We start from the raw sequence: 25,892 nt of genomic DNA on the forward strand, positions 1-25,892 counted from the left end.
TAACTCTGCTGTCCTGAATGAATAAAACAAAGGAATGACTCAAATATGTTAAATTTTTTTCTAGTGGTTATATATTTGGCACCTTTAGGAGGTCTAACTAACACATCGAGGATAATTTAATTTCAGGAGACTTTATGAAATCTCCAGAATGGCGCCTCCACTCCCACATCCATGCAAGAACACAAAGCCGAGGGGTACACTAAAAAAAGAGACTGTTTTATTGTGACATTTATGACATGGACCCCTTGTTGACAGGAATGACCGAGGGTAGTCTTGGCATATTGCACAGGTGTGATGAAGGATGCACTGGTGATCCTCTGGCTGCTGAGGCTGCTTCCTGGTCCTCCCAGACCTCCATGCATGCGTGGGCCAGTCACAGAAATTTCATTACCACTTGGTGTATACATTTAAGAAGTCTTTGGTCTTAATAAGCACCATTACAAACCCTCACATTAAGGGCATTATTATTCTAGTTTATAAATGTTTCAATGATAAAAAATAGCACGATTACAGTATACACACACTTAATTTACATGTAAGGTATTATACTCATAACTGAGATAAGCTACTGCACTAACTTTGGTTGATTGAAAAAAATTAATGAAGTATTTGAACTGAATACTTGTAATTTGGTTTCTAAGTTGTGTAAATATTACAGTGCATTTATAAATCTAGTTTGAGAATTTACTAGCACCAAATAGATATTATAAATGGCCAACCTAATACTTGCATTTGGAGAAGCAAAGTTTTACAATTTGAAAAAACAGAACAGTCCATCGATTGAAAGCACGTTCCTGTACGTCTGCTAGAAGGATGGCATGTCAGCATGAATGGCCAACCCCCAGTGGAAATACATGTCCCAGTTTTCAAGAATCAACACATATGACAAGGTAGCTTAGCTACATACATGAGAAGCCTGAGAAAGTGGTTGTTTTGAACTAGGGTAGTCACCTGTACCTTGCTTTTGTAATACAAGAATAGTGCTTATTTATAGAAATTTATGTGGTGAAAGACTGTACCTATAATATGAAGATTCTGATTGGGGGAAAAATTCAGTTCTACCTATCTATCTTGGTTTTTTAATTATTTGGTCTCTGGATGGTGAATTAATGAAGCAAAATCTGAATTTTCATCTTCAGATTATCACCCAGTTCACCACTGAGGTAGTCTTTGTCATATTTATCTTCTAGCTGATTAAGTTCTTTCTTTTTATAAAGTGGAGTACTACTGATTTGTAATGAATAGGTTCCAGCCACTGGCTTCTTCTTTGTGAAGTGGAGGTAGCTGATCCCTTCCTTTTGGTTGATTTTAAAGAAGCCGTTTTCATTTCCAGATTCAATCAAGTATCTGTTGTGATTCGTCAGAGTCGTGAGGGCTGGAAGGAGTTCTAGGATTCGGACCTTGTTACTGATGTGGGAAATATTGAAAGCGAACACGGCTGTCTTCTCAACATCCCAACTTGCAAGACTCACATTGGCTTCTATCTCAGGTTGATCCTGGAAAGACATATGGCAACATGTGAATATAAAAGGTAAATATGCCACTTACTAAAGAAAAAGTGACTCAAGTCTCACTCAAATACAACTTTCTTCTCATGTTGCATATACTCTTTTGAAAATGAATATTCATAAAATACTGTTTAAGCCACAAGTGTTACATTAGCACATATTTATAATACTAAACATGTCAAGAAGGAAGTTGAAACCACTTGTATTTGGTCTTGTATTGCAGTGGGTCTCAAAGTGTCCCCCAACTGACAGCATCAGCATCATCTGGGCATCTGTTAGAGATGGAAGTTCTTGGTGCCACCTGAGACCTCCTGAATCTGGGGACATTTCCCAGAAATCCATTTTAGCAGGCCTTCCAGATGATTCAGATGCATACTCAAGTTTGGGAATGACTGTTTTAATATGTTATTTTCTTTTCAAAGACTTATCTCATTTCCCAAACCACAACAGATGGGTTGCAGCACCGATGCTAAGAAAGAACCAGTTTATTTCCATTTTGTTCACTGACGCAAAACCATCTCACCAAAGGACACACCTATGAACCTACTTCCTGGCTCTGATGATCTGCTAATATTCAATGCTTTTCACCTGGCTTCTTGCTTGCCTCTCTGGGACCACATGTGCTGGCTCTCCGGGCCCGCAGCCAGAGGTCTGAGTATCTGCGTTTCTGAGTTGACTGAAAGGCTGCAGCAGCCGTAGGCAAAGAAAACCAGGCGGCTGGAGCTCCATGTTGTTTTTGTCTAGAATCCAAGTTCCCTCCCACTCCACATGGCTCTTTCGGTAGAGAAGCCTCTAGCTTTCAGAACTTGGCATCCCTGTGTACGGAGCACTATGTCACTTCACTACTCTGCCCACTTGCTCTCCTGGATCTCAGACCTTGTCCTTTCATCAGACTTTGGGCGGGTGTTTAACTTTCTTTTTGGCGAGACAGAGGAAATGAGCAAGTATGTGAAAACCTTTGAATGGCCACTCCCTAAAGGCAGCAAGAAACTCCAGAGAGCCCCACAGACTCTTGTAAAATGCAGCCTAGAGCTCAGGGAATGTCTGGATTTTCTCCCCAGGGAGCTTTTTCACACTTTGGAGCATCCTTGGAGGAAACCACAGGAATCTGGAGGGCCTTTCTGCAATACGAGGCATCAGGAGAAACCACCTTCTGACCCACCTCAATGTTGGAGGCATCTGTTTCATTTGCGCTTCTCCGCTTCCTGCCACGTTTGGGGTAGCCGTTGATCTTACACTCATAACAAGCCTCTGGGGAGAGTGAGTTGTCATCCATTTCGCCGCTGGCAGGTGGCTCTGGGTTTCCCCGGCCCATGCCCATTCCAGAAACACAGTGCCTATGGTGGAAGGGGAGCGTAGATAGTTTTCATTAGAATTGGGAGATGGAGGAGGAGCAAGAGTTCTGGTGAAGCCCAGATCCTGCCTGGTGACATTCAGCCTTTGATTATGTGTCCACTGGATGGTGGGCTGGTGCTGGAACCACACTGAAGCCCTCCATGTTCGGTCTTGAATCCTCAGTTCCCTGAGCTGATTGATTTCTTTTTACCATCTCTCAAGGCCCTATTTTGCATAGTTACTTGCCCCTTTATTTCCCAAGCGTAATGTGGCAGGTGTTTCGCTGTACTGGTGGAGAGGAGACGGGGGGTGGGAGCAAGAGGAGAGTGGAAGGCGAGGGGAGACCGTGTGCCTTGGGAGGCTGCGTAAAAGTCGCCTTTTCATACAACAGGCTCCACAGGAGTGAGAAAGGCATGTGACACCAGTATTCAGTCCCTTGCCCTCTCCCTGTTTAACTGATACCATTACAGCCACCTCCAGTTCCACCAGCACTGCCTTTCACCACTCCAGCTCCTGAGCAATCTCTCCTATTATCAGACCTCTCACTTTGGCTCCTGAAGACAGAAAGAAAGCCCTAGGTAATAACTTAGGTTGATTTAGAAATATATTGTGAAGATATGCAGTGTACTAAATACGTGTATCAGAGCTTGCCCAACTGTGGGAAATTGTTTCAAGTCATTCAAAACCACTAGGTCCACTGGCTCTGACTCATGTGAGGCTGGATAAATAAACCCATGCCCAAGAGAGAACTAGTTCAGCTGTTTTTCTTTGCCTTTCACTTTTTAAAGCCAAGTTATGGAGGGAGGCTTGCATGTCTCACAAGTACCTTGTTTTGTTATTCTGCTTACTATTTCATAGGTCACTTGGAATGTATTTATCAGGCTCCTCTTTCAAAATGTTTTGAAATATCTGAATGATCTTAAGAGAATCTTTATATTAGGATAGGCTTGTCCACTCTAGTGATTCACAGAGGAGCCCAAACTGTTATAAATGGGTGAATTTCTATGAATGGGTCTACTAATAGGTCATAATGTAGACTAAATACTATTTATTTCTCTCTCTATTAGTTGATCTACTTTTTATAACTCATTTTCCTTTATGCCCTTAATATTCAAAATATGCCATTAACATATTTTTTTTGTGTGTATTTTGCAGCAATTTACAGGTTTCTAGTATTTTCTGTAATCCTGCTGAGCACAACACATTTCCTTTCCTCATCCTTTAATTTTCTACCATGAAATGTGTAGAAACAATAACATGGATGAAATGATAAGTGCTCATTCTTTGTGTGTGTGCATTCACATAATTATGAAATTGTTGGAAGCAAACCCCAAATTCACAGGCTTTGGTTCCTTTCTCAGAACTCCCAGTATTTTTATATGCCTGGAACACCACTTACAAGAAGTGTGACTATAAAGTCCCACTGGCCAGAAGCCAGTTTGGAGTGTCACAATTTTTGCTGGGAAAAAGATTCTGGCATTAAATTTATAAAGAATGAGTCTACTGAGAGCCAGACACAAACATCTGGGAATTTGAGTCCTATTGCTGGCATTCTGTACGCTTCCCATGAAGCATTCTTTTACCTTCTACACACCCCAAAATGAATCACTTGATATTTCTGTGTCAAGAAACCAAAGACCACAAAATTAACAATTTGATATATACACACATGTGTGTATTGTGGACTATGTGACTTTTTGTTTGGAGGAGTATATATGTGTGTGCATTGGTATATGTGTGTGTGTGTATTTAATGTCTCTGTGTTCCTAATTAAAAAGTTAAACTGTGAGCTCCTTCACAGGATAGCCAAAACTAAGACAGTCAAGTCCAGACTAATTCAACTGGGAAGAAGACCTAAACATTGAAAATGTAACTAACTTTTATATTACTAAATGGAACAAAAATATATCTTCCGTGCCCCAACTCTCACAATACAATGTGGTATGCTACCTGGAAAATATAACAACTATTTTAACTCTTATATTTAAAGTTCTTTTGCAACTTTTAATGTAAATTTAAATCTAAAATGTAAAATATACTTTGAAACTCTGAGTGAGTGAGTGAGTGAGTGAAGTCGCTCAATCGTGTCCAACTCTTTGCGACCCCATGGACTGTAGCCCACCAGGCTCCTTCCCCATGGGATTCTCCAAGCAAGAGTACTGGAGTGGGCTGCCATTTCCTTCTCCAGAGGATCTTCCCGACTCAGGGATCGAACTCGGGTCTCCTGCATTCCAGGCAGACGCTTTAACCTCTGAGCCTGACTCCCCAAAAGATATCTTTATGATTTATCCTAACAGAAGCTACATGAAGGCATTTTAAGTCAAGACAGAATCCTGCTTGCCCCAGGAGAAGGTTGCATCAGCAATATGCAGTCTGAGTCCAGCTCTGTCACGGATCACAGTCCCTATACTTCCTGAGAAACGACTCACCTTCCAACAAGATGTGAGGATCAAGAGAAGGAGATGTAAGCCATATCTTGAGGTATTTACAATGTCATTTCATTATTTTGTTCCATGTTCTATGAATTTCTAGAAATCTAGATGGCCCCCTTCAAATAAAATAACCTAAAACCTTTGCAGAGCTAACTGGATTTAAGTCAAGGATTATAAAAAGCATGGTTCAATGCTACTAGGACAGGTCATTTTGAGTTCAATATTCTTAATTACACTATGAATGAGAAAGCCTCCAACCACCAGCATTGCTTACCCTTGGCCTATTCGGAAGTAGCCAGGTGGACAGGCACACAGGTAGCCGCCCTCAGTATTGGAACAGCCATAACTGCAGGGGGCCTGAGCAGAGCCGCATTCGTTGATGTCTTGGCAACCTCCACTGAACTGTTCGTATTGGAAGCCAGCAGGACACATGCACTTGTAGCTCCCCAGGGTGTTGTGACAAGAGGCTCCTCCGCAGATGTGAGCACTGAGGCATTCATTTTCATCTGCAGGGAAAACCAGAAGACGCCACTTATGTGATACTGGGCAGAGGTTTCTATGGAGGAGTTTGGGTCAGGCCACTCTGACCCAGTGCTGGCCAGCTGGCCCTCACCTTGGCTCTTGGGAAGGGAAGGTAGGTGGAAGTGGCTGAGGTGGGAAAGGGAACAAGAGAGAAAGGTGTGGAGACAGATGTGGCTTCTCGCCATATGGTGAGCAAACGTGGTCTCTGAGGTCAAGTGCATCAGGCAGTGTGTTAGAGGATGGCATTCTGAGGACCAGTAGACTCCAGTCCTCATCTGAAGCCAATGGCAGTGTGTCCTGTTCTACAGGAGCATCTGGTGAAGAATGCAGGGGTGGTTCATGGCCAAGGTTCTGGGATCGGGGTGGGAGTGCAGGGAGCAGTTCTCTGTGCCTTTGCTTCAGAAGTACCCAGCAATGGGATGACTCTCTACAGCCAAGATGAGCCATATTCCTGGAGGCTGTTTCCTCCTCCTTTTTCAGCATGAATGGGGTTGACAAGGGCTGACATCCTGCAGGAAGTGTCCTGCTCACCTGGATTTCCTTTTCAAAAGTCTATAAAAGCCCCCAGGTGCTTGCTCAGGGGATGAATGGTGCCTTCTGGTATGTCTGCTCCTGTCTCTGAATGGACCTCCTTATCTAAACCATCCTCCTGCCCAGAGCATCTGGGCTGTGTCTAAAGCTAAGTACGGCTGGAAGAGATTCAGTGCAGACTTCGTGGGCACTAATTGGGGAAAACACACAAGAGACACAGATGCTGTGGAATGGGCTACTCACAGGGACCAGCCAAGTCTGATGGTAAGACAAAGGAAAAAGAAATCTAACTTTCGCAAATTAATTCAAAGGGAAAAAACCCTCAAGTTTATTATCTCTGATTTATACTTTTTTGAAACTTCCAATATATTTTTATAGATCTGCCTTTGTAGGACAGCACAGAAGTTTGCTGGTAAGACATTTCTTAACTGCTATAGCCCATTTTCAGGCTTATGTCCACTTGAATGCATGTAGATTGACCTTCTCCTCACTTAGCAAATATCTACTTCCAATGGAAAAGAGGAGGAAGGCAATTTAGTAACACTTAACACTTATTGGATGCCTACTGTGTGACAGATAGGATACTAAGTTGTTGTTCAGTCACTAAGTCGTGTCCAACTCTCTGTGACCCCATGAACTGCAGCATTCCAGGGTTCCCTATCCTTCACTATCTCCTGTAGTTTGCTCAATCTCATGTCTATTAAGTCGGTGATGCCATCCAACCATCTCATCATCTGTCACCCTCTTCTCCTCCTGCCTTAAATCTTTCCCATTGTCAGTCTTTTCCAGCAAGTCGGCTCTTTGCATCAGGTGGCCAAAATATTGGAGCTTCAGCTTCAACCTCAGACCTTCCAATGAATATTCAGGGTTGATTTCCTTTAGGATTGACTGGCTTGATCTCCTTGCAGTCCAAGGGACTCCCAAGAGTCTTCTCCAGCACCACGGTTCAAAAGCATCAATTCTTCAGAGCTCAACCTGCTTTATGGTCCAGCTCTCACATCATGTACATGACCACTGGAAAAACCGTAGCTTTGACTATGCGGACCTTTGTTGGCAAAGTGATGTCTCTGTTTTTTAATATGCTATCTAAGTTTGTCATAGCTTTTCTTCCGAGGAGCAACTGTCTTTTAACTAGGTACTTCATTTGCTTAATGTGCTTCAAAATAATGGAGGTAGGTATTAAAAATGCCTCTTTCCCAGATGAAGAAAGTGAGACTCAGAAAGCCCCTCCAAGATCTCCCAGCAGCAGGGCAGACATGCACACCCAGGTCTGTCTGACTATAAGTCTCATGGTTTCCTTTATATCAAAGTGTCTCTCAAGAGATTTGCCCTCATTTACATTGTTCCTTTCTCTTTTAGTTTTTCCTTATTTGCTAGGTAGTTTCATTTTTCAAGAAAAAATTTTCTAAAAAAGAAAACAACTTTTTTTTAAAATTAGGAAAACAGGTGGGTAAAATGGTAAGAGCGGGGTACTTGCATACATATACACATTTCATATTGCCTTCCACCCTTTCTTTTTTTCTTCCTTCTCTTCATCTCCCTTCCTTCCTCAAACTCCCTCTGCTTATCTGTATGTGGTTACATAGAGGAGGAGTAGATACACAGTAAGAAAGCCATTGGTTGAGATGCCTGTTATGGCACAGTGCCTAGCCATGCATCTGTTTGCGACCCTTTCTATCAAAGGACTCTCAAGTACCCAATCAAGGTCACTTAGGTTCCAGGGTTCCTAAAACAAAATGATTTAATATGCCATCATCTGTGTTCTCCTCCCCTTATTTTAAATTAGAGATGAGCTATGTGATAGAAACCAGTGGAGACCATGGGCATCAAAGGATGAACGAAGAACCAAGGGTGGTTCCTTTGGTGAAGGAAGTATCTCTGGGCTGGATGTCTTCTCTGTGCCCTGCATACCCACCTCCAGACTTCTCAGCTATGCTCAGCTCTACAAGGCTGATCAGAAGGGAACACCAATAGGCTCTTCTTCCATATCCTATGCTTTTTGATCGGGCACAGCCATCTGTTTACCTGCTGGGACTCTGACTGATAAATCCTCTAAGGTACAGGTATGTGTGGGAAAGACCTGTTAATATAGAGCTTAAGATTTACTCTCTCTTGTAAGGACAGAAACGAGACCAATGGTTAGGAGTCAGAGGCAGAAAAGGTTCATTCTTTATGAAAAAGAAGGTGAGTACCTTTCCTGGTTGGAGAGGGATTGACATGTTAGGAAACAGATCAGATAAGATCACTGTCAAGGTTCTTTCTAACTTGGAGCATCTATTTTGGTCAAGAACTCTCCCTATCCCCTTTTCAAATTCTTTTCTACTTTATTTTACTTTTTTTTTTCCTCCTTGAAAATCTAATAAGCTTAAACTTGCTTTTCTGGGTTGGAGAAGTGGGGTGGAGTGGACCACGGATTAAGATAAGAAATTGGCAAATGTTCAATGTTTGAAGCTTGAAAACAGTCTGTTTGTGCACTCACCCTTTCTATCAATATACAAATACCATGATTTGTTTAACATGTTTTGCACTTTTCCTGACCTTTTTCATCCTGTGTGTGTACCCTGGAGCAAATGGCTCCACAAGGAATTTTTCTACACTACAAAATCTTTGTTTTATTCTTTTAGTTGTTACTTAAATTGGTAAGAGTTTTGCTCTTTTTATAAAAAGAGATGATTCTAATTTGAATGAAATAGGATTAGAATCTCTGAAAGACACTCCTTAAAAATCAGATGGAAACCTACCCCCTCTAAACTCAAAGTTCCAGCATCAGGCTTGCACAGTGTGTCTTAGTTGTGGTGTTAAGAGAGAATTCCAAAATGTAGAATGGGCTTTTCTTTACTAATTTTCTCTAGGTCAAAATGGGTCAGCTCCAACTTTAAGCTACAAGTTTGATATTTTCTAGAAAGCAGTGATATCAGTGGCCCCGTACCCTAAACCTATCCATCTTCTAAAAGTGAGCTTCTGGCTGCTTAGAAGCAAGGATCCAGAGAGGGCTGGTCCAAGAGATTTGCTCTGCAAGGCTCTGAGGAGGTCATTCTGGTCCAAGGCAATGCTCATTCTGGATAACTATAATTCCAAGAATTATGAGAATAGTTTGAATCCGTATCTTCTGGGCATCAAAACCCCCAAACCTCTTCCCACTTTTTTAAACTAAAGTTTAGTTGATTTATTATAATATTGTGTTAGTTTCATATGTACAGCAAAGTGACTCACTTACATAGGTCCATCCTTCTTGCTGCAAATGGCAGTATTTTATTTGTTTTTATGGCTAATATTCTATTGCGTTTGCATATGCACACATCTTTTTAGACCAATTATCTATTTGTAAATAGTGCTGCTATGAACATTGAGGTGTATATATCTTTTCAAATTAGAGTTTTCATCCTTTTAGGATATACACCCAGGAGTGGGATTGCTGGATCATGTGGTAGCTCTATTTTTAGTTTTTTAAAAATAGCCTTCATAATGCTCTCCATAATGACTATACCAATTTACATTCCCACCAACAGTGTAGGAGGGTTCCCTTTTCTCCACACCCTCTTCATATATAAACCTTTTGATGATAACAGACATATTTGAAGGTAGTAGACTTTTTGATGGTGGTCATTCTGACCAGGTGAGGTGATATCTCATTGTGGTTTTGATTTGTATTTATTTAATAATTAGCAATAGTGAGCATCTTTTCATGTGCTGGTTGGCCATGTCAGAGAAGACTATCTAGGTCTTCTGCCCATGTTTTCGTTAGATTGTTTATTTCTTTGGTACTGAACTGTAGGAGCTGTTTATATATTTGTATATTAACCCTCTGTCAGTTGCATCATTTGCAAATATTTTCTCCCATTCCATAGACTGTCTTTTGTATTGTTGATGGTTTTCTTTGCTGTAAAAAAGCTTTTAAGTTTGATTTGGTCTCATTTGTTTATTTTTGCTTTTCTTTTGACTTGGGAAACTGATCTAAGAAAATATTGCTACAATTTATGTGCAAGAATGTTCTGCCTATGTTCTCTTCTACGAGTTTTATGGTATTGCGTCTTATATTTAGGTCTTTAAAGCAACTGCAGTTTACTTTTGTATATGGTGTGAGAGAGTATTTACAGGCAGCTGTCCAGGTTTCCCAACACTACTTGCTAAAGAGATTGTCTTTTCTCCATTGTATATTCTTGCCTCCTTTAGTGTAGATTAATTGACTATAGGTGCATGGGTTTATTTCTGGGCTCTCTACCTGTTCCATTGATGTATATATCTGTTTTTGTGCCAATACCACACTGTTTTGATTATTGGAGCTTTATATCATAGTCTGAATTCTGAAAGGGTTATGCCTGTAGCTTTGTTCTTTTTCCTTGGGATTGCTTTGAAAATTCTGGGTCATCTGTGGTTCCGTATAAATTTTGGAATTATTATTTTTTTAGTTCTGTAAAAAATGTTATGGGTATTTTGATAGGGATTGAATTAAATCTGTAGATCACTTTGGGTAGTATGGCCCTTTTAGCAATATTAATTCTTCCAGTCCAAAAGCATGGCTATCTTTCTATTTCCTTGAATCATCTCCAGTTTCCTTTATCAATGTTTTATAGTTTTCAGCATATAGGTCTTTCACTTTCTTGGTAAACTTTGTTTTTAGATATTTTATTTCATCTTTTCATGTGATTTTAAACAGGATTTTGTTTTTTTTTTAAATCTTCTCTTTTTGATATTTCATTGTTGGTATAAAAAAAAGGAACAGATTTCTGTATATTAATCTTGTACCTTGTTACCTTCTGAATTCATTTAACAGTTCCAATAGTTTTTGTGTGCAGTCTTTAGGGTTCTCTATAAAGATTATCATGTCATCTGTACATAGTGACAATTTTACCTCTTCCCTTCCAGTACAATTTGAATAGGAACAGTGAGAGTGGGCATCCTGTCTTGTTCTAGATTTTAGTGGGAAGTCTTTCAGCTTTTCACCATTTAATATTATATTGGCTTTTGGTTTGTTGTAAATGACTTTTATTATGTTGAGAAATGCTCCCTTTAAAACCACTTTAGTGAGAGTTTTTAATCATGAATGGATGTTGAATTTTATCAAATAGTTTTTCTGATTCTATTGAGATGATCATGTGTTTTTTGTCTTTCCTTTTGTTGATGTGGTATAACATACTGATTTTTCATGTGAACTATGTTTGAGACCTGGAAATGAATCCAACTTGGTCATGGTGTATGACTCTTTTTATGTATTGTTGAATTTGGTTTGCTAATATCTTGTTGAGTATTTTGAACCTATGTTCATCAATGATACTGGCCTGTAATTCTTTTTATGTAATGTCTTGTCTGGTTTTGGCATCAGGGTGATGGTGGCTTCATAAAATGACTCTGGGAGCATTACCTCCTCTTTAATTTTTTGAAATAGTTTGGGAAGGATGGGTATAAGCTCTTCTTTGAATGTCTGATAGAATTCCCCAGTGAAGCCATCTAGTTCTGGACTTTAGCTTACAGGGAATTTTTTTCATTAAGATTATATTTTATTTCTGGTGATGGGCCTATTCAAATGATCTGTTCTTCTTGATTCATTTTTGGCAGGCTTTATGTTTCTAAAACTTGTCTACTTCTTCTAGGTTGTCTAAGCTCACTTCTAGGTGAGCTCCACAATTTTTTGGCATATAACTCTTATATGATTCTCTTAGGATGTTTTTAATTTCTATAGTATCAGTTGTTATTTATCATCTTTCAATTTATTATTTTATTAATTTGGGTTTTCTCTTTTCTTCTTGGTGTGTCTGTCAAGCAGTTTCTCAATTTTGTTTATCTTTTAAAAAAAATGGCTCTTGGTTTTATCAATCTTCTATTATTTCCTTCTGTTGTCTTGGGCTTTCTTTGTTTCTTTTTCTAATTCTTTTAGGTGGCAGATTAAATTATTTGAGTTTTTTTTTTTTTTTTCAAGAAGGCCTATATTATTGTGAACTTCCCTCTTAAAGCTGCTTTTGCTGCACCCTATAGCTTCTGTAAGTTTGTGTTTTCATTGTTGTTTGTCTCAAGGTATTTTCCGATTTCTTCTTTGATTTCACAGTTGACCTGCTGGTTTCTTAATAATATGTTTAGTCTCCACATGTCCATTTTTTCTTTCTGTGATTTCTCATGTCATGGAGATCTTTCTTGCAGATTTGGCTGAATAAGAGGTGTTCTGCCAATTTCCAGTTGGTTTTCTGTGAGAATTGCTCCCCATGCAGATGTATTTTTGATGTGTTTGTAGGGGTAGGAGAACTCCACATCCTCCTATTCTGCCATCTTGATCCTCCCCCTCTTCTCACTTCTTAATAGACTCTGTTCTGCAAGTCCCAAGCAGAACACAATCTTCATGGGACCAGCGAAGAATCTTCAGGCAACAAGGGCATGACCTGGCCATCTCTATCATCTCTGAACTAAGCAGAGGAGGAGGAGGATAATGCCCAGCAGTGGTAGATCTCACCTCTTGTATACTCTTCCCCATAGCTTCGGTTTCATCCAAAGGAGATATGTAATAAGGGCAAATAGACTCACATGCTGGGTATTGAATCAACAAAGCTTATGCTGGAAATTTTGTGAACAATGTCAGAAACTGGTGATTGAAATCCAAGACCTCCCTGAGCTGGTAATAAACAAAGGCATTTTTTATTAAAACCAGATCACTAACCAGCAAACTGTGCAGCGTAAGCTCTAGCACTGTGGTTATTTCAGCCAGTCCTACTCACCTCTGCAAAACTGTGTTTTGTAAAGAATCAAACCAGATGAGAAAGACGCATATTTGATAAATGAACACATACCAAATGTGTCTTCATTTGGAGTAAAATCAAGCATTGCAACATGGAGCAGTCATCCAGAGGCAGTCACTCTGTTTTTGAGAAGGAGGGCCCTGTTCCCAAGAGAGTGGCAGCCAAACAGGTAACCAGAGCACCAAGCTTGCAGTGCTACTAGGTGAATTAAAAAAAAGAAAAAACAAGTAGAGGTGACACTAGAAAGGCAGCCCTGAAACATGAAGTGAAGAAAGAGCTTTGGATTCTAGCTCTGGTGCTGCCACAAAAGAATGGGTAAGGACAGACTGCCTTTCCTTCCTGGCTTCTAAGCCTTCATTAGTAAAATAACGGCATGGGCTAGATGGATTGGGGTCCTTCTAAACTTGCAATGTTGGGATTCTCTGATGTCCATTAAAAGTTATTTTCCTATGACACTGTGGGACCAAAAAGTGACAATGTCAATTTAACGACAGAGTCTGGGACTCCCTTAATTTTTGAAAGAGTTTAGCAATCCTGAAAAAAACTTGTACCCTGCCCCAAAGGTGTATAGCATTCAATGAACCACTTCTGCATCTTCTGACCAGAAGCTGCTCAAAGTAGCCTTTGGCTGATGGATAGTTTTCAGTCAGAAGGAGGATTTTGTTGGCCTGAAGAGAACTCCAGTGTGGGCTGATGACTAGCAGTGAAGCAGAAGAGCAAGGTGATATTAGGAATTAAGGAATTCTGTCAGCATTTCATTTCAAATGCCTTGAAAGTACTCTTTATCATTTTTTTTTTTTTTCTTAGTTTGCTACTTTGCAAAGGCTATGACTTCCCTCTGGTTTCAACCAGGTATGGACAATTTGAAATGAGTATTTGTTGCTTCAATGATAAGTTTAAAGTTTTCAGAAAGAAAGCAGTATTCTGACTCAGGAGCTGACAGCAGTTCATCTTGTGAACAAAGGAAAACTACTTGCCAACACACTGGTTCCATTGGTAGTGCTGGAGATAGCCCTGGGGGCAGCTGCACCTGTAGCCGCCGATGATGTTCTGGCAGCCGTGCTGGCAGCGATGGTTTCCCTCACACTCGTCCACATCTGAAAAAGAAGGCAGAATTGCCCTTAAGTCACATTAGTGCATGTCTCAGAGGTATTCTCTGAAGCAACATTTATCAGCATATGAACGTGAAAGGCAATTTTAGTAAGACATCTGACACATAAAAAATTGTTGATGTTCAGTTGCTAAGTTATGTGGGATTCTTTGCAATCCCATGGATTGCAGCAGGCCAGGCTTCCCTGTTCTTCACTGTCTCCCAGAGTTTGCTCATGTTCATGTTGATTGAGTCAGTGATGCTCTCAAACCATCTCATCTACTGCCGCCCCCTTCTTTTGCCTTCAGTCTTTCCGAGCATCAATATTCCACCACCAATTTCAAGAATGTCTACTCTGGAGCTTTTGATAAGTCCAAGGGACTAATGCAAGGCACAAGAATGCAGTATAGGATAGCTGTGTAAACTATTTATATTTCCTTATTTGTGCCAGAATTGGAAACCAAAAGGCCAATACAAAAACAAAATCCTAAAAAATAAGAGTAAAATGTTTAATCATATGTTGGCAGAAGAGTTATTCCTTATATACTTAATCCACATTGAGGGAATCCTTTCAAGATTTTGGATCCAGTGACTAGAAAATTAAGTGATCAAATTCAGGAATTTAGCTGTTTTTCTTGATTGAGTCATTTCCAGTTAGACTAACAACTAAGCAGAAAGTCTTGTTACATTCAGGAAAAGCATGTGTTGAGGACATGGTCAATCATGAAACAAAAGGTGTATCTCTAAGATATGGGACTTGTACAAACCAGAGAAAACATATTTCCATCTTCAGCTGGCTGCCTCCCCTGTGCTCAGTTCTGATGTCTCATAGAGGATGACAATGCAGGTGTTTATAGGCCACCTCATGAGGACCAACCAGCTGGATCAAGCTGAGGGCTCTACCTACCTTCACAGCTTGCGCCGCTCGGATCAAGTGAGAATCCCCGCTGGCACTCACAAGTGAAGCTTCCAGGAGTGTTCTGGCAAATGCCCTTTGACCCACACAGGTTGATGTCAGAGGTGCATTCATTGTTATCTGTAAGAAGCAGAGGGAGAAAGGAGAGGGTGGGACTTCCCCGAAGCTCTCTTGGTGTTGTTTAAAAGGAAGAAAGAAGAGTGATTTGCTCAGAAAAGGCCAATAGCTTTTCACAACATGCATGCATGTACACACAGACACATATACATATATTCACATATTTTCTTGAGTTTTATCTTCTTATTCCAACAGCAGAAGCCCTTGAAAACAAACCCTTCAAAAAATAACTACAGAGGACTTTCCCTCTCCCACTTACCAATGCAGGCAGTATGGTGTTGGGTAAATCCAGGAGGACATTTACATGCAAAGCTGCCAATGGTGTTAACACACAGGAACTGGCAGTTGTGCTGCTTAGTTGCACACTCATCAAGATCTATAAGAAAATGCAAGATGGGCATTGGAATTGAGCTGAAGCCCAGGAACCTAGAAGCCACCCCAGGGAGTAGCTCTGAGTTTTCATTTCTATACCTCAAATGACCTGGTCAGAATGGGACCACAGCATATGGTTAGGAGAAACCGGGAGATATGGGTTTTAAAGATAAAATGTGGTTTCAATTCAGACAAAAAATGCATTTCTTTGGTGATCCAAGAAAAACCCATTCCCTTTAGTTATAGGAAAGCAGAATTTTCTCAACAAAGAAATGTCCAATACATCATAAAATTGAAATAAATTACAAAATGAAATAAAAGATTAAGGATTCTCAAAAACTTCCAAAGCACTGAAAAAAATCTCTTCAAGTTGAAATATAAAAATAATTATTGGGGGTAAAAATGAATTTTCTCTGCTTGGTTCTTTCCGGTTTGCTGTTTTTTAATCTTCTCAAATGAAATGGTCAACCAGATCAAACCAAACCAAACAAACTGCTTTGTTTAGAGTTTCTCCTTTGGATAAAACAAAATTGAGCAATCAGGAAGGGGAAAAAAAAACACCTCATTCTGATAAGCCAACAGCAATTTAAAAAAAGACTATCTACAATATTTATCCAAGATTATTTTCCACTTCTCAGTAAAATCCTCTGTTTTGACCAGGCCTCTTTCCTCACTGCCTGGGACCTGTAGGTTCTCTCTCCACACCATTGCTATTTAAAATCTCAAGAGATACAAAGTGTGCTCCAGTTTTTAGTTGAATTTTAATTAAAAAAAAAATTGCTGTGAATTTAGGAATCTACCTACCTTCCCCTTCCTGCCTGGCTCTCTGCCTGCCCGCCCCCACCCTCCCCCCGCTTCCTTGCGAGCTTCTTTTATCACTGCAGACAGAGTTGTGCTTGGAACTGCAGATCTGTGCCAGCTCCTGGCTAGACTAATATCTGGAGTGGGCTTGAACTGAAAGAACCGCCCATATTTCTCCTAGTGCTGACATCTCGTAGAAACGAGCCACTCCTGTGCTCTTTCTGTTGCTGTTTCTGCTCTTCTGGCTTCTGCATTATTGACAGCTGTCTGTCTCCTGCTAGCAGGCATCCTGCCTGCTCTGTGACCCCAGGGGCTTTGCTAGAGCACTATCACATGTTTGCTGCAGCTCATTACCTGCAGATAGGTGAGGGGGCCAACTCAGTGATTTCTTAAAAATGTTCATTGTCTATTGGGGTATAGCTGATTAACAGTGTTGTGTTTCAGGTGGACAGCAAAGTGATTCAGTATACATAGACACAGATTTATTCTTTTTCAAATTGTTTCCCCATGTAGGTTATTGCAGAATATTGAGCCAAGTTCCCTGTGCTATCTGGTCAGCCCTTGTTGGTTATCTCTTTTATATACAGTAGTGTATATAAATAAATTCTAAACTCTCAATTTATCCCTCCTCTGCCCCCAGCTTTCCCTTCTGGTAACCATAAGTTAGTTTTCTATGTTTGTAAGTCTGTTTTTGTTTTGTAAATATGTTCACTTGTATCTCTCTCTCTCTCTCTTTTTTTTAGATTCTGCATATAAGCAATATCATATGATATTTGTCTTTGATTTACTACACTTAGTCTCCACATCCATCCATTTTGCTGCAAATGCTATTGGATCATTAATGACTGAGTAATATCCACTGTATATATGTACCACATCTACTTCATCCATTCATCTGTTATTGGATATTTAGGTTGCTCCCATGTCTTGGCTATTGTAAACAGTGCTGCAATGAACACTGGGATGCATGTAAACTTTTGAACTATGGTTTTCTCCAGATACATGCTCAGGAGTAGGATTGCTAGACCATACAGTTGTTCTATTTTTCATTTTTAGAGGAACTTCTAAACTGTTCTGCAGAGTGGCTGTACCAATTTACATTCCCATCAACAGTGTAGCAGGGTTTCCTCTTCTCCACACCCTTTTCAGCATTTATTATTGTAGACTTTTTGATGATGGTCATTCTGACTAGTGTGAGATGAAATCTCACTGTAATTTTGATTTGCATTTCTCTAACAATTTAGTGATGCTGAGCATCTTTTCATGTGGCCATTTTTGGAGAGATGTCTATTTAGATTTTTCATCCATTTTTTGATTGGGTTGTTTGCTTGTTTTGATATTGAGCTGCATGAGCTGTTTGTAGATTTTGGAGATTAATCCTTTGTCAGTTGCATCACTTGCAAAAATTTTCTCCCATACTGTGAACTTTTTTTTCATTTTGTTTATGGTTTCCTTTGCTGTACAAAAGCTTCTGAATTTAATTAGGTCCCATTCATTTACTTTTATTTCCATTACTCAAAGAAGATAGCTTGAAAAATATATTGCTGCAACTTAAAGAGTGTTCTGCCTATTTTCCTCCAAAAGTTTTAAAGTATCATGTTTGATATTTAAGAGTTTAATCTATTTGAGTTTATTTTTGTGTATGGTGTTAAAGACTACATTCTTTTATGTGTAGCTGTCCAGTTTTCTGGACTGTCTTTCCTCCATTGAATAGTCTTGCCTACTTTGTCATAGATTAATTGACCATAGGTGCATGGGTTTATATCTGGGCTTTCTATCTTGTTCCAATGATTCATATTTCTGTTTTTGTACCAATAACATTACTCTTTTGATGACTGTAGCTTTTGTAGGATAGACTGAAGTGAGTGCTCCATTTTTCTTTCTCAAGATTGCTTTGACTATTTAGGGTTTTTTGGGTCTCCATACAAATGTTAAATTTTTTTGTCTTAGTTCTGCAAAAAATATCATTGGTAATTTGATAGGGGTAGCCCAGAATTTGTAGATTGCCTTGAGTTGCATAGTCATTTTGACAGTATTGTTTCTTCCAATCCAAGAACATGGTATATTTTTCCATCTGTTTGTGTCAGCTGCAATTTCTTTCATTAGCGTCTTTCAGATAGAGGTCTTTTGCCTTTTCAGGTAGGTTTATTCCAAGGTATGTTATTCTTTCTGATGAAAGACTGTTTCTTTAATTTCTCTTTCTGATCTTTCATTGTTAGTGTATACAAATGCAACAGATTTTTGTGTATTAAATTTGTATCCTGCAACTAAATTACCAAATTCATAGATGTGTTTTTAGCTCAGTTCAGTCGCTCAGTTGTGTCTGACTCTTTGTGACCCCATGGACTGCAGCACGCCAGGCTTCCCTGTCCATCACCAACTCCCGGAGTCTACTCAAACTCCTGTCCGTTGAGTCGGTGATGCCAACCAACCACCTCATCATCTATCGTTCCCTTCTCTTCCCACCTTCAATCTTTCCCAGCATCAGGGTGTTTTCCAATGAGTCAGTTCTTTGTATCAGGTGGAGAAAGTTATGGAGTTTCAGTTTCAGCATCAGTCCTTCCAATGAATATTCAGGACTGATTTCATTTAGAATTGACTGGTTGGATCTCCTTGCAGTCCAAGGGACTCTCAAGAATCTTCTCCAACATCACAATTCAAAAGCACCAATTCTTCGGTCTCAGTTTTCTTCATAGTCCAACTCTCACACCATACTTGACTACTGGAAAAGCTATAACTTTGACTAGACAGACCTTTGTTGGCAAAGTAATGTCTCTGCTTTTTAATATTCTGTCTAGGTTGGTCATAGCTTTTCTTCCAAGGAGAAAGCGTCTTTTAATTTCATGGCAGCAATCACCATCTGCAGTGATTTTGGAGCCCTAAAAATAAAGTCTCCCACTATTTCAATTGTTTCCCCATTTATTTGCCATGAAGTGATGGGACTAGATGCCATGAACTTAGTTTTCTGAATGTTGAGTTTTAAACCAACTTTTTCACTCTCGTCTTTCACTTTTATCAAGAGGCTCTTTAGTTCTTTACTTTCTGCCATAAGGGTGGTGTCATCTGCATATCTGAGGTTATTGATATTTCTCCTGGCAATCTTGATTCCAGCTTCTGATTCATTCAGCCCGGCCTTTCGCATGATGTACTCTGCATATAAGTTAAATAAGCAGGGTGACAACATACAGCTTAGACCTACTCCTTTCCTGATTTAGAACCTGTCTTTTGTTCCATGTCCAGTTCTAACAGTTGCTTCTTGACCTGCATACAGATTTCTCAGGAGACAGGTCAGGTGGTCTGGTATTCTCATCTCTCTCAGAATTTTCTACAGTTTGTTGTGATCCACACAGTCAAAGGCTTTCGCATATTCAATAAAGCAGAAGTAAAGGTTTTTTTGGAACTCTCTTGCTTTTTCGAGGACCCAGCGGATGTTGGCAATTTGATCTCTGCTTCCTCTGCCTTTTCTAAATCTAGCTTGAACATCTGGAAGTTCACGGTTCACATACTGTTGAAGCCTGGCTTGGAGAATTTTGAGCATTACTTTACTAGCGTGTGAGATGACTGCAATTGTGCAGTTGTTTGAGCATTCTTTGGCATTGCCTTTCTTTGGGATTGGAATGAAAACTGACCTTTTCCAGTCCTGTGGCCACTGCTGAGTTTTCCAAATTTGCTGGCATACCGAGTGCAGCACTTTCACAGCATCATCTTTTAGGATTTGAAATAGCTCAACTGGAATACCATTGCCTCCACTAGCCTTGTTCATAGTGATGCTTCCTGAGGCCCACTTGATTTCACATTCCAGGATGTCTGGCTCTAGATGAGTGGTCACACCATCGTGGTTATCTGGGTCATGAAGATCTTTTAAGTATAGTTCTTCCGTCAATTGTTGCCACCTCTTCTTAATATCTTCTGCTTCTGTTAGGTCCATACCATTTCTGTCCTTATTACTGCCATCTTTGCATGAAATGTTCCCTTGGTATCTCTAATTTTCTTGAAGAAATCTCTAGTCATTCTACTTCCATTGTTTTTCTCTATGTCTTTGCATTGATCACTGAGGAAGGCTTTCTTATCTCTCCTTGATGTGCTCTAGTAGTTTCCTAATAGCATCTTTAGAATTTTATATGTATAGTATCACATCATCTGGGCTTTGCTGATAGCTTAGATGGTAAAGAATCTGCCTGCAAACAGTGACAGTTTTACTTCTTCTTTTCCAATTTGGATTTCTTTTCTTTCTTTTTCTTCTCTGATTGTTGTGGCTAGGACTTCTACAACTATGCTGAATAGAAGTGCTGAAAGTGGACATTCTTGTCTTGTTTCTGAACTGAGAGAAAATGCTTTTGCTTTTCACTGTTGAGTATGATGTTAGCTGTAGGTTTGTCTTATATGGACTTTATAATGTATGTTCTCTCTATGCCCACATTCTGGAGAACTTTTATCATAAATGCCTGGTGAATTTTGTCAAAAGCTTTCTCTGCATCTATTGAGATGATCATATGTTTTTTTTTTTTTTCTTCAATTTGTTGATGTGGTTTATCACACTGATTTGCAGATATTGAAAAATCCTTGCATTCCTGGTGTAAATCCCCTTGATCATGGTGTATGATCCACTTAATGTACTGTTGGATTTGGTTTGCTAGTATTTTGTTGAGGATACTTGTATCTAAGCTCACCAGTGATATTTGCTGTTGTTGTTCAGTCACTAAGTCATATCCGACTCTTTGTGACCCCACGAGCTGCAGCATGTAAGGCTGCCCTGTCCTTCACTGTCTCCCTGAATTTACTCAAACTCTTGTCTATTGTGTCAATGATGTCATCCAACCATCTCATCCTCTGTCACCCCCTTCTCCCCTTGCCCTCAATCTTTCCCAGCATCAGGCAGGGTCTTTTCCAATGAGTTGGCTCTTTGCATCAGGTGGCCAAAGTATTAGAGGTTCAGCATAAGTCCTTCCAATGAGTTTTCATGGTTGATTTGCTTTAGGATTGTCTGGTTCGATTTCCTTGGTGTCCAACGGACTCTCAAGAGTCTTCTCCAGCACCACAGTTAGAAAGCATCAAATAAAGCCTTCTTTATGGTCCAACTCTCACATCTGTACATGACTACTGGAAAAACCATAGCTCTGACTATACAGACATTTGTCAGCAAAGTTATGTCTCTGCTTTTTAATATTCTGTCTAGGTTTGTCATAGCTTTTCTTCCTAAGAGCAACTGTCTTTTAATTTCAAGAGGCTCTTTAGTTTCTCTTTGCTTTCTGCCATTGTGTGCACTTCAGTCGTGTTCAATTATTTGCAAAATTATGGACTGTAGCCCCCCAGGTTCCTCTCTCCATGGGATTCTCCAGGCAAAAACAGTGTAGTGCGTTGCCATGGCCTACTCCAGGGGATCTTTGAAACTCAGGGATCAAAGCTGAATCTCTTGTGTCTCCTGTACTGGCAGGCTGGTTCTCTAGTGCCAGCCTGGGAGGCCCCAAAGTGAAAGTGTTAGTTGCGCGGTCTTATCTGACTCTTTGTGACCCCATGGACTGTAGTCTGCCAGGCTCCTCTGCCTATGGAATTCTCCAGGCAAGTATACTGGAGTGGGGAGCCATTCCCTTCTCCAGGGGATCTTTCCGACCCAGGAATCGAACCTGGGTCTCCAGCATTGCAGGCAGATTCTTTGCTGTTTGAATCACCAGGGAAGCCACTAGTATGCTATCATCTGCATATCTGAGGTTGTTGCCATTTCTCTCGACAATCTTGATTCCAGCTTGTGCTTCATCCAGCCCCACATTTTACATGATGTATTCTGCATATAAGTTAAATAAGCAGGGTGACAATATACAGCCTTGATGTACTCCTTTCCCAATTTTGAACCAGTCCATTTTTCCAAGTCCAGTTCTAACTGTTGCTTCTTGACCTGCACACAGGTTTTCCAGGAGGCAGTTAAGGTGCTCTGGTGTTCCCATCTCTTTAAGAATTCTCCACAGTTTGTTGTGATCCAAACAGTCAAAGGCGTAGTCAATGAAGCAGAAGTTTTTTTGCAATTCCCTTGCTTTGTCTATGACACAGCAGATGTTGGCAGTTTGATTTCTGGTTCCTCTGCCCTTTCTAAACCCAGCTTGTGTGTCTGAAGTTCTGTGTTCATGTATTGTTGAAGCCTAGCTTGAAGGATTTTCTGTCTTCCTTGCTAGCATGTGAAATGAGCACAATTGTGCAGAAGTTTGAACATTCTTTGGCATCGCCCTTCTTTCAAATTAGAATGAAAACTTTTCTAGTCCTGTGGCCACTGCTGAGTTTTCCAAATTTGCCGGCATACTGAGTGCAGAACTTTAACATCATCATCTTTTAGGATTAGAAATAGCTCAGTTGGTATTCCATTACCTCCACTAGCTTTGATTGTAGTAGTGCTTCCTAAGGCCCTTTGATTGAGTGCTTCCTAATTCCTTCACATTCCGGGATGTCTGGCTCTAGGTGAGTAACCAAACCATCATGGTTATTTGGTTCATTAAGACTTTTTTTGTACAGTTCTTCTGTGTATTCTTGCTACCTCTTCTTAATCTCTTCTGCTTCTGAAAGGTTCTTGCTGTTTCTGTCCTTTATTGAGCCATCTTTGCATGTGCCCTTGAGATTTCTAATTTTCTTGATGATCTCTAGTCTTTCTCATTCTATTGTTTTCCTCTACTTCTTTGCATTGTTCATTTAAGAAGGCCTTCTTATCTCTCCTTGCTATTCTCTGGAACTCTGCATTCAGTTGGGTATATCTTTCCCTTTCTCCTCTGCCTTTGGATTCTCTCTCTCTCTCTCGTTTTTTTTTTTTTTTTTTGCTATTTGTAAGGCCTCCTCAGACAAGCACTTTGCCTTCTTGAATTTCTTTTTCTCTGGGATGGTTTTCGTCACTGCCTCCTGTACATTGTTACAAACTGTCCGTATTTCTTCAGGCACTCTACCAGAGCTAGTCCCCTGAATCTATTTGTCACTTTCACTGTATAAGGGATTTAAGTCATTCATGAATGGCCTAGTGGCTTTCCCCACTTTCTTTAGTTTAAGCCTGAATTTTGCTATAAGGAGCTGATGATCTGAGCCACAGTCAGCTCCACGTCTTGTTTTTCCTGACTGTATAGAGCTACTCCATCTTTGGCTGCAAAGAATATAATCAATCCAATTTCAGTATTGACTATTTGGTGATGTCCATGTGTAAACTCATCTCTTGTGTTGTTGGTAAAATGTGTTTGCTATGACCAGTGTATTCTCTTGGCAGAACTCTGTTGGCCTTTGCCCGCTTCATTTTGTATTCAAGGCCAAACTTGCCTGTTAGTTCAGGTATCTCTTGACTTTCTACTTTTGCACTCCAACCCCCTATGATGAAAAGGACATCTTTTTTGGTGTTAGTTCTAGAAGGTCTTGTAAGACTTAATAGAACTGGTCAACTTCAGCTTCTTTGGCATCAGTGGCTGGTAAATAGACTTGGATTACTGTGATGTTGAATGGTTAGATTTGGAAATAAACTGAGACTGTTCTATCGTTTTTGAGATTGCACCCAAGTACTGCATTTGACTCTTTTGTTGTTTATGAGGGCTCGTCCATTTCTTCCATGGGATTCTTGCCCACAGTAGTAGATATAATGGTCATCTGAACTAAATCCACCCATTCCCATCCATTTTAGTTCACTGATTCCTAAGATGTCGATGTTTACTCTTGCCATCTCCTGTTTGACTGTGTTCAATTTACTTTGATTCATGAACCTAACATTCCAGGTTTCTATGCAATATAGTTCTTTATAGCATCGGATTTTACTTTCACCACCAGACACACCCACAACTGAGCAATGTTTCCGCTTTGGCCCAGCCACTTTATTCTTTCTGGAGCTATTAGTAATTGCCCTCCACTCTTCCCCAGTAGCATACTGGACATCTTCCAACCTGAGAGGGCTCATCTTTCAGTGTCATATCTTTTTGCCTTTTTATTCTGTTCATAGGGTTCTCACTGCAAGAATACTGGAGTGGCTTGTCATTCCCTCCTCCAGTGGACTACGTTTTGTCAGAACTCTCCACTATTACCCGTCCGTCTTGGGTGGCCCTGCAGGGCATGTCTCATAGCTTCACTGAGTTACACAATCCCCTTAGCCATGATAAGGCAGTGATCCATGAAGGGATGTAAGTTCTTACTGTCATTAAAAAAATTTTGGCTTTTTAAAAAAAGGTCTTTTTTCTTCCCTTCCTCTTTTGTTCTCTTTTTGTCATTTGATGACTGACTTTACCATTATGTATGGATTTTTCTCTTATTGTATGTGTATACCTATTATATATTTTCAGTTTGCAGTTACCATGAGGTTTTGACATAGCAGTCTATATATAAAAAGATTGTTTTAAGTTGCTAGTCTGTTAATATCAAATCCTTTTCCAATATCCTGCATTTATGCTTTCCTCTTCTCACCATTTCTGGTTTTGATAGCATATTTGTGTGTGGATGATTTCCTACCTTTTCAGTATGTTTGCCTTTATTAGTGAGGTTTTCCATTTGTAATTTTCTTATTTCTAATTGTGGTTTCTCTTCTGCCTAGATAAGTTCCTTTCACATTTGTTGCAAAGTTGATTTGGTGGTGCTGAATTCTCTTTTCTTTTGCTTGTCTGTAAAGCTTTTGATTTCTTTGTTGAATCTGAATAAGAGCCTTGCTCAGTAGATTATTCTTGTAGGTTTTTCCCTTTCATCACTTTAAATACATTGTTCCACTCCCTTTTGGCCTGAAGAGTTTCTGCTGAGAAATCAGCTGCGAGTTACCTTCTATGTTAATACTTTTCCTTTGTCGTTAATTTTTGTTAGTTTGATTACTTTGTGTCTCAGTGTGTTCCTCATTGGATTTATATTGGCTGGGACGCTCTGTGATTCCTAGATCTGGGTGACTGTTTCCCTTCCCATATTTGGGAAAATTTCAGCTATTATTTCTTCAAATATTTTATCAGGTCTTTTTCTTACTTCTCTGAGATCCCTATAGTGTGAACATTGCTGCATTTAATGTTGTCCCAGAGGTCTCCTGCTGCTGCTGCTGCTAAGTCACTTCAGTCATGTCCAACTCTGTGCGACCCCATAGACGGCAGCCCACCAGGCTCAGCCGTCCCTGGGATTCTCCAGGCAAGAACACTGGAGTGGGTTGCCATTTCCTTCTCCAATGCAGGAAAGTGAAAAGGGAAAGTGAAGTCGCTCAGTCGTGTCCGACTCTTCATGACCCTTTATTTCTTTTCATTCTTTTATTGTGTTCCTCAACAGTGATTTCCAGCATGCATTTCCCATCTCACTTATCCAGTCTTCTGCCTCACGTTTTCTGCTATTGATTCCTTCTAGGACTTCCCTGGTGGCTCAGATGGTAAAGCGTCTGTCTACAATGAGGGAGACCTGGGTTTGATCCCTGGGTTGGGAAGATCCCTGGTTGGAGAAAGAAATGGCAATCCACTCCAGTACTATCGCCTGGAAAATCCCATGGACAGAGGAGCAAAAAGCCAGACACGACTGAGCAACTTCACTTTTCAGTGTATTTTTTTATTTCAGTTATTGTTCATCTGTTTTTATTTT

The 25,892-nt window shown here is 40.0% G+C and overlaps 1 protein-coding gene across 1 annotated transcript in view; it reads right to left on the reverse strand.

Annotated features, from left to right (window-relative positions):
- Positions 1-195: 195 nt before the first annotated feature.
- Positions 196-25,892, reverse strand: part of FBN1 (fibrillin 1) — a 273,407-nt gene continuing 247,710 nt past the window's right edge. The window contains exons 61-66 of the mRNA XM_040226469.1: positions 15,436-15,552; positions 15,051-15,179; positions 14,031-14,150; positions 5,550-5,781; positions 2,671-2,845; positions 196-1,496 (exon numbers count right to left, since the gene is read on the reverse strand). Coding sequence (XP_040082403.1) covers positions 1,107-1,496; positions 2,671-2,845; positions 5,550-5,781; positions 14,031-14,150; positions 15,051-15,179; positions 15,436-15,552 — 1,163 coding nt within the window. The 3' untranslated portion in view covers positions 196-1,106. The remainder of the gene's footprint in view (positions 1,497-2,670; positions 2,846-5,549; positions 5,782-14,030; positions 14,151-15,050; positions 15,180-15,435; positions 15,553-25,892) is intronic.

The sequence above is a fragment of the Oryx dammah genome, unplaced genomic scaffold (genome assembly GCF_014754425.2).
Source record: "Oryx dammah isolate SB20612 unplaced genomic scaffold, SCBI_Odam_1.1 HiC_scaffold_26, whole genome shotgun sequence".
Taxonomy (NCBI): Eukaryota; Metazoa; Chordata; class Mammalia; order Artiodactyla; family Bovidae; genus Oryx; species Oryx dammah.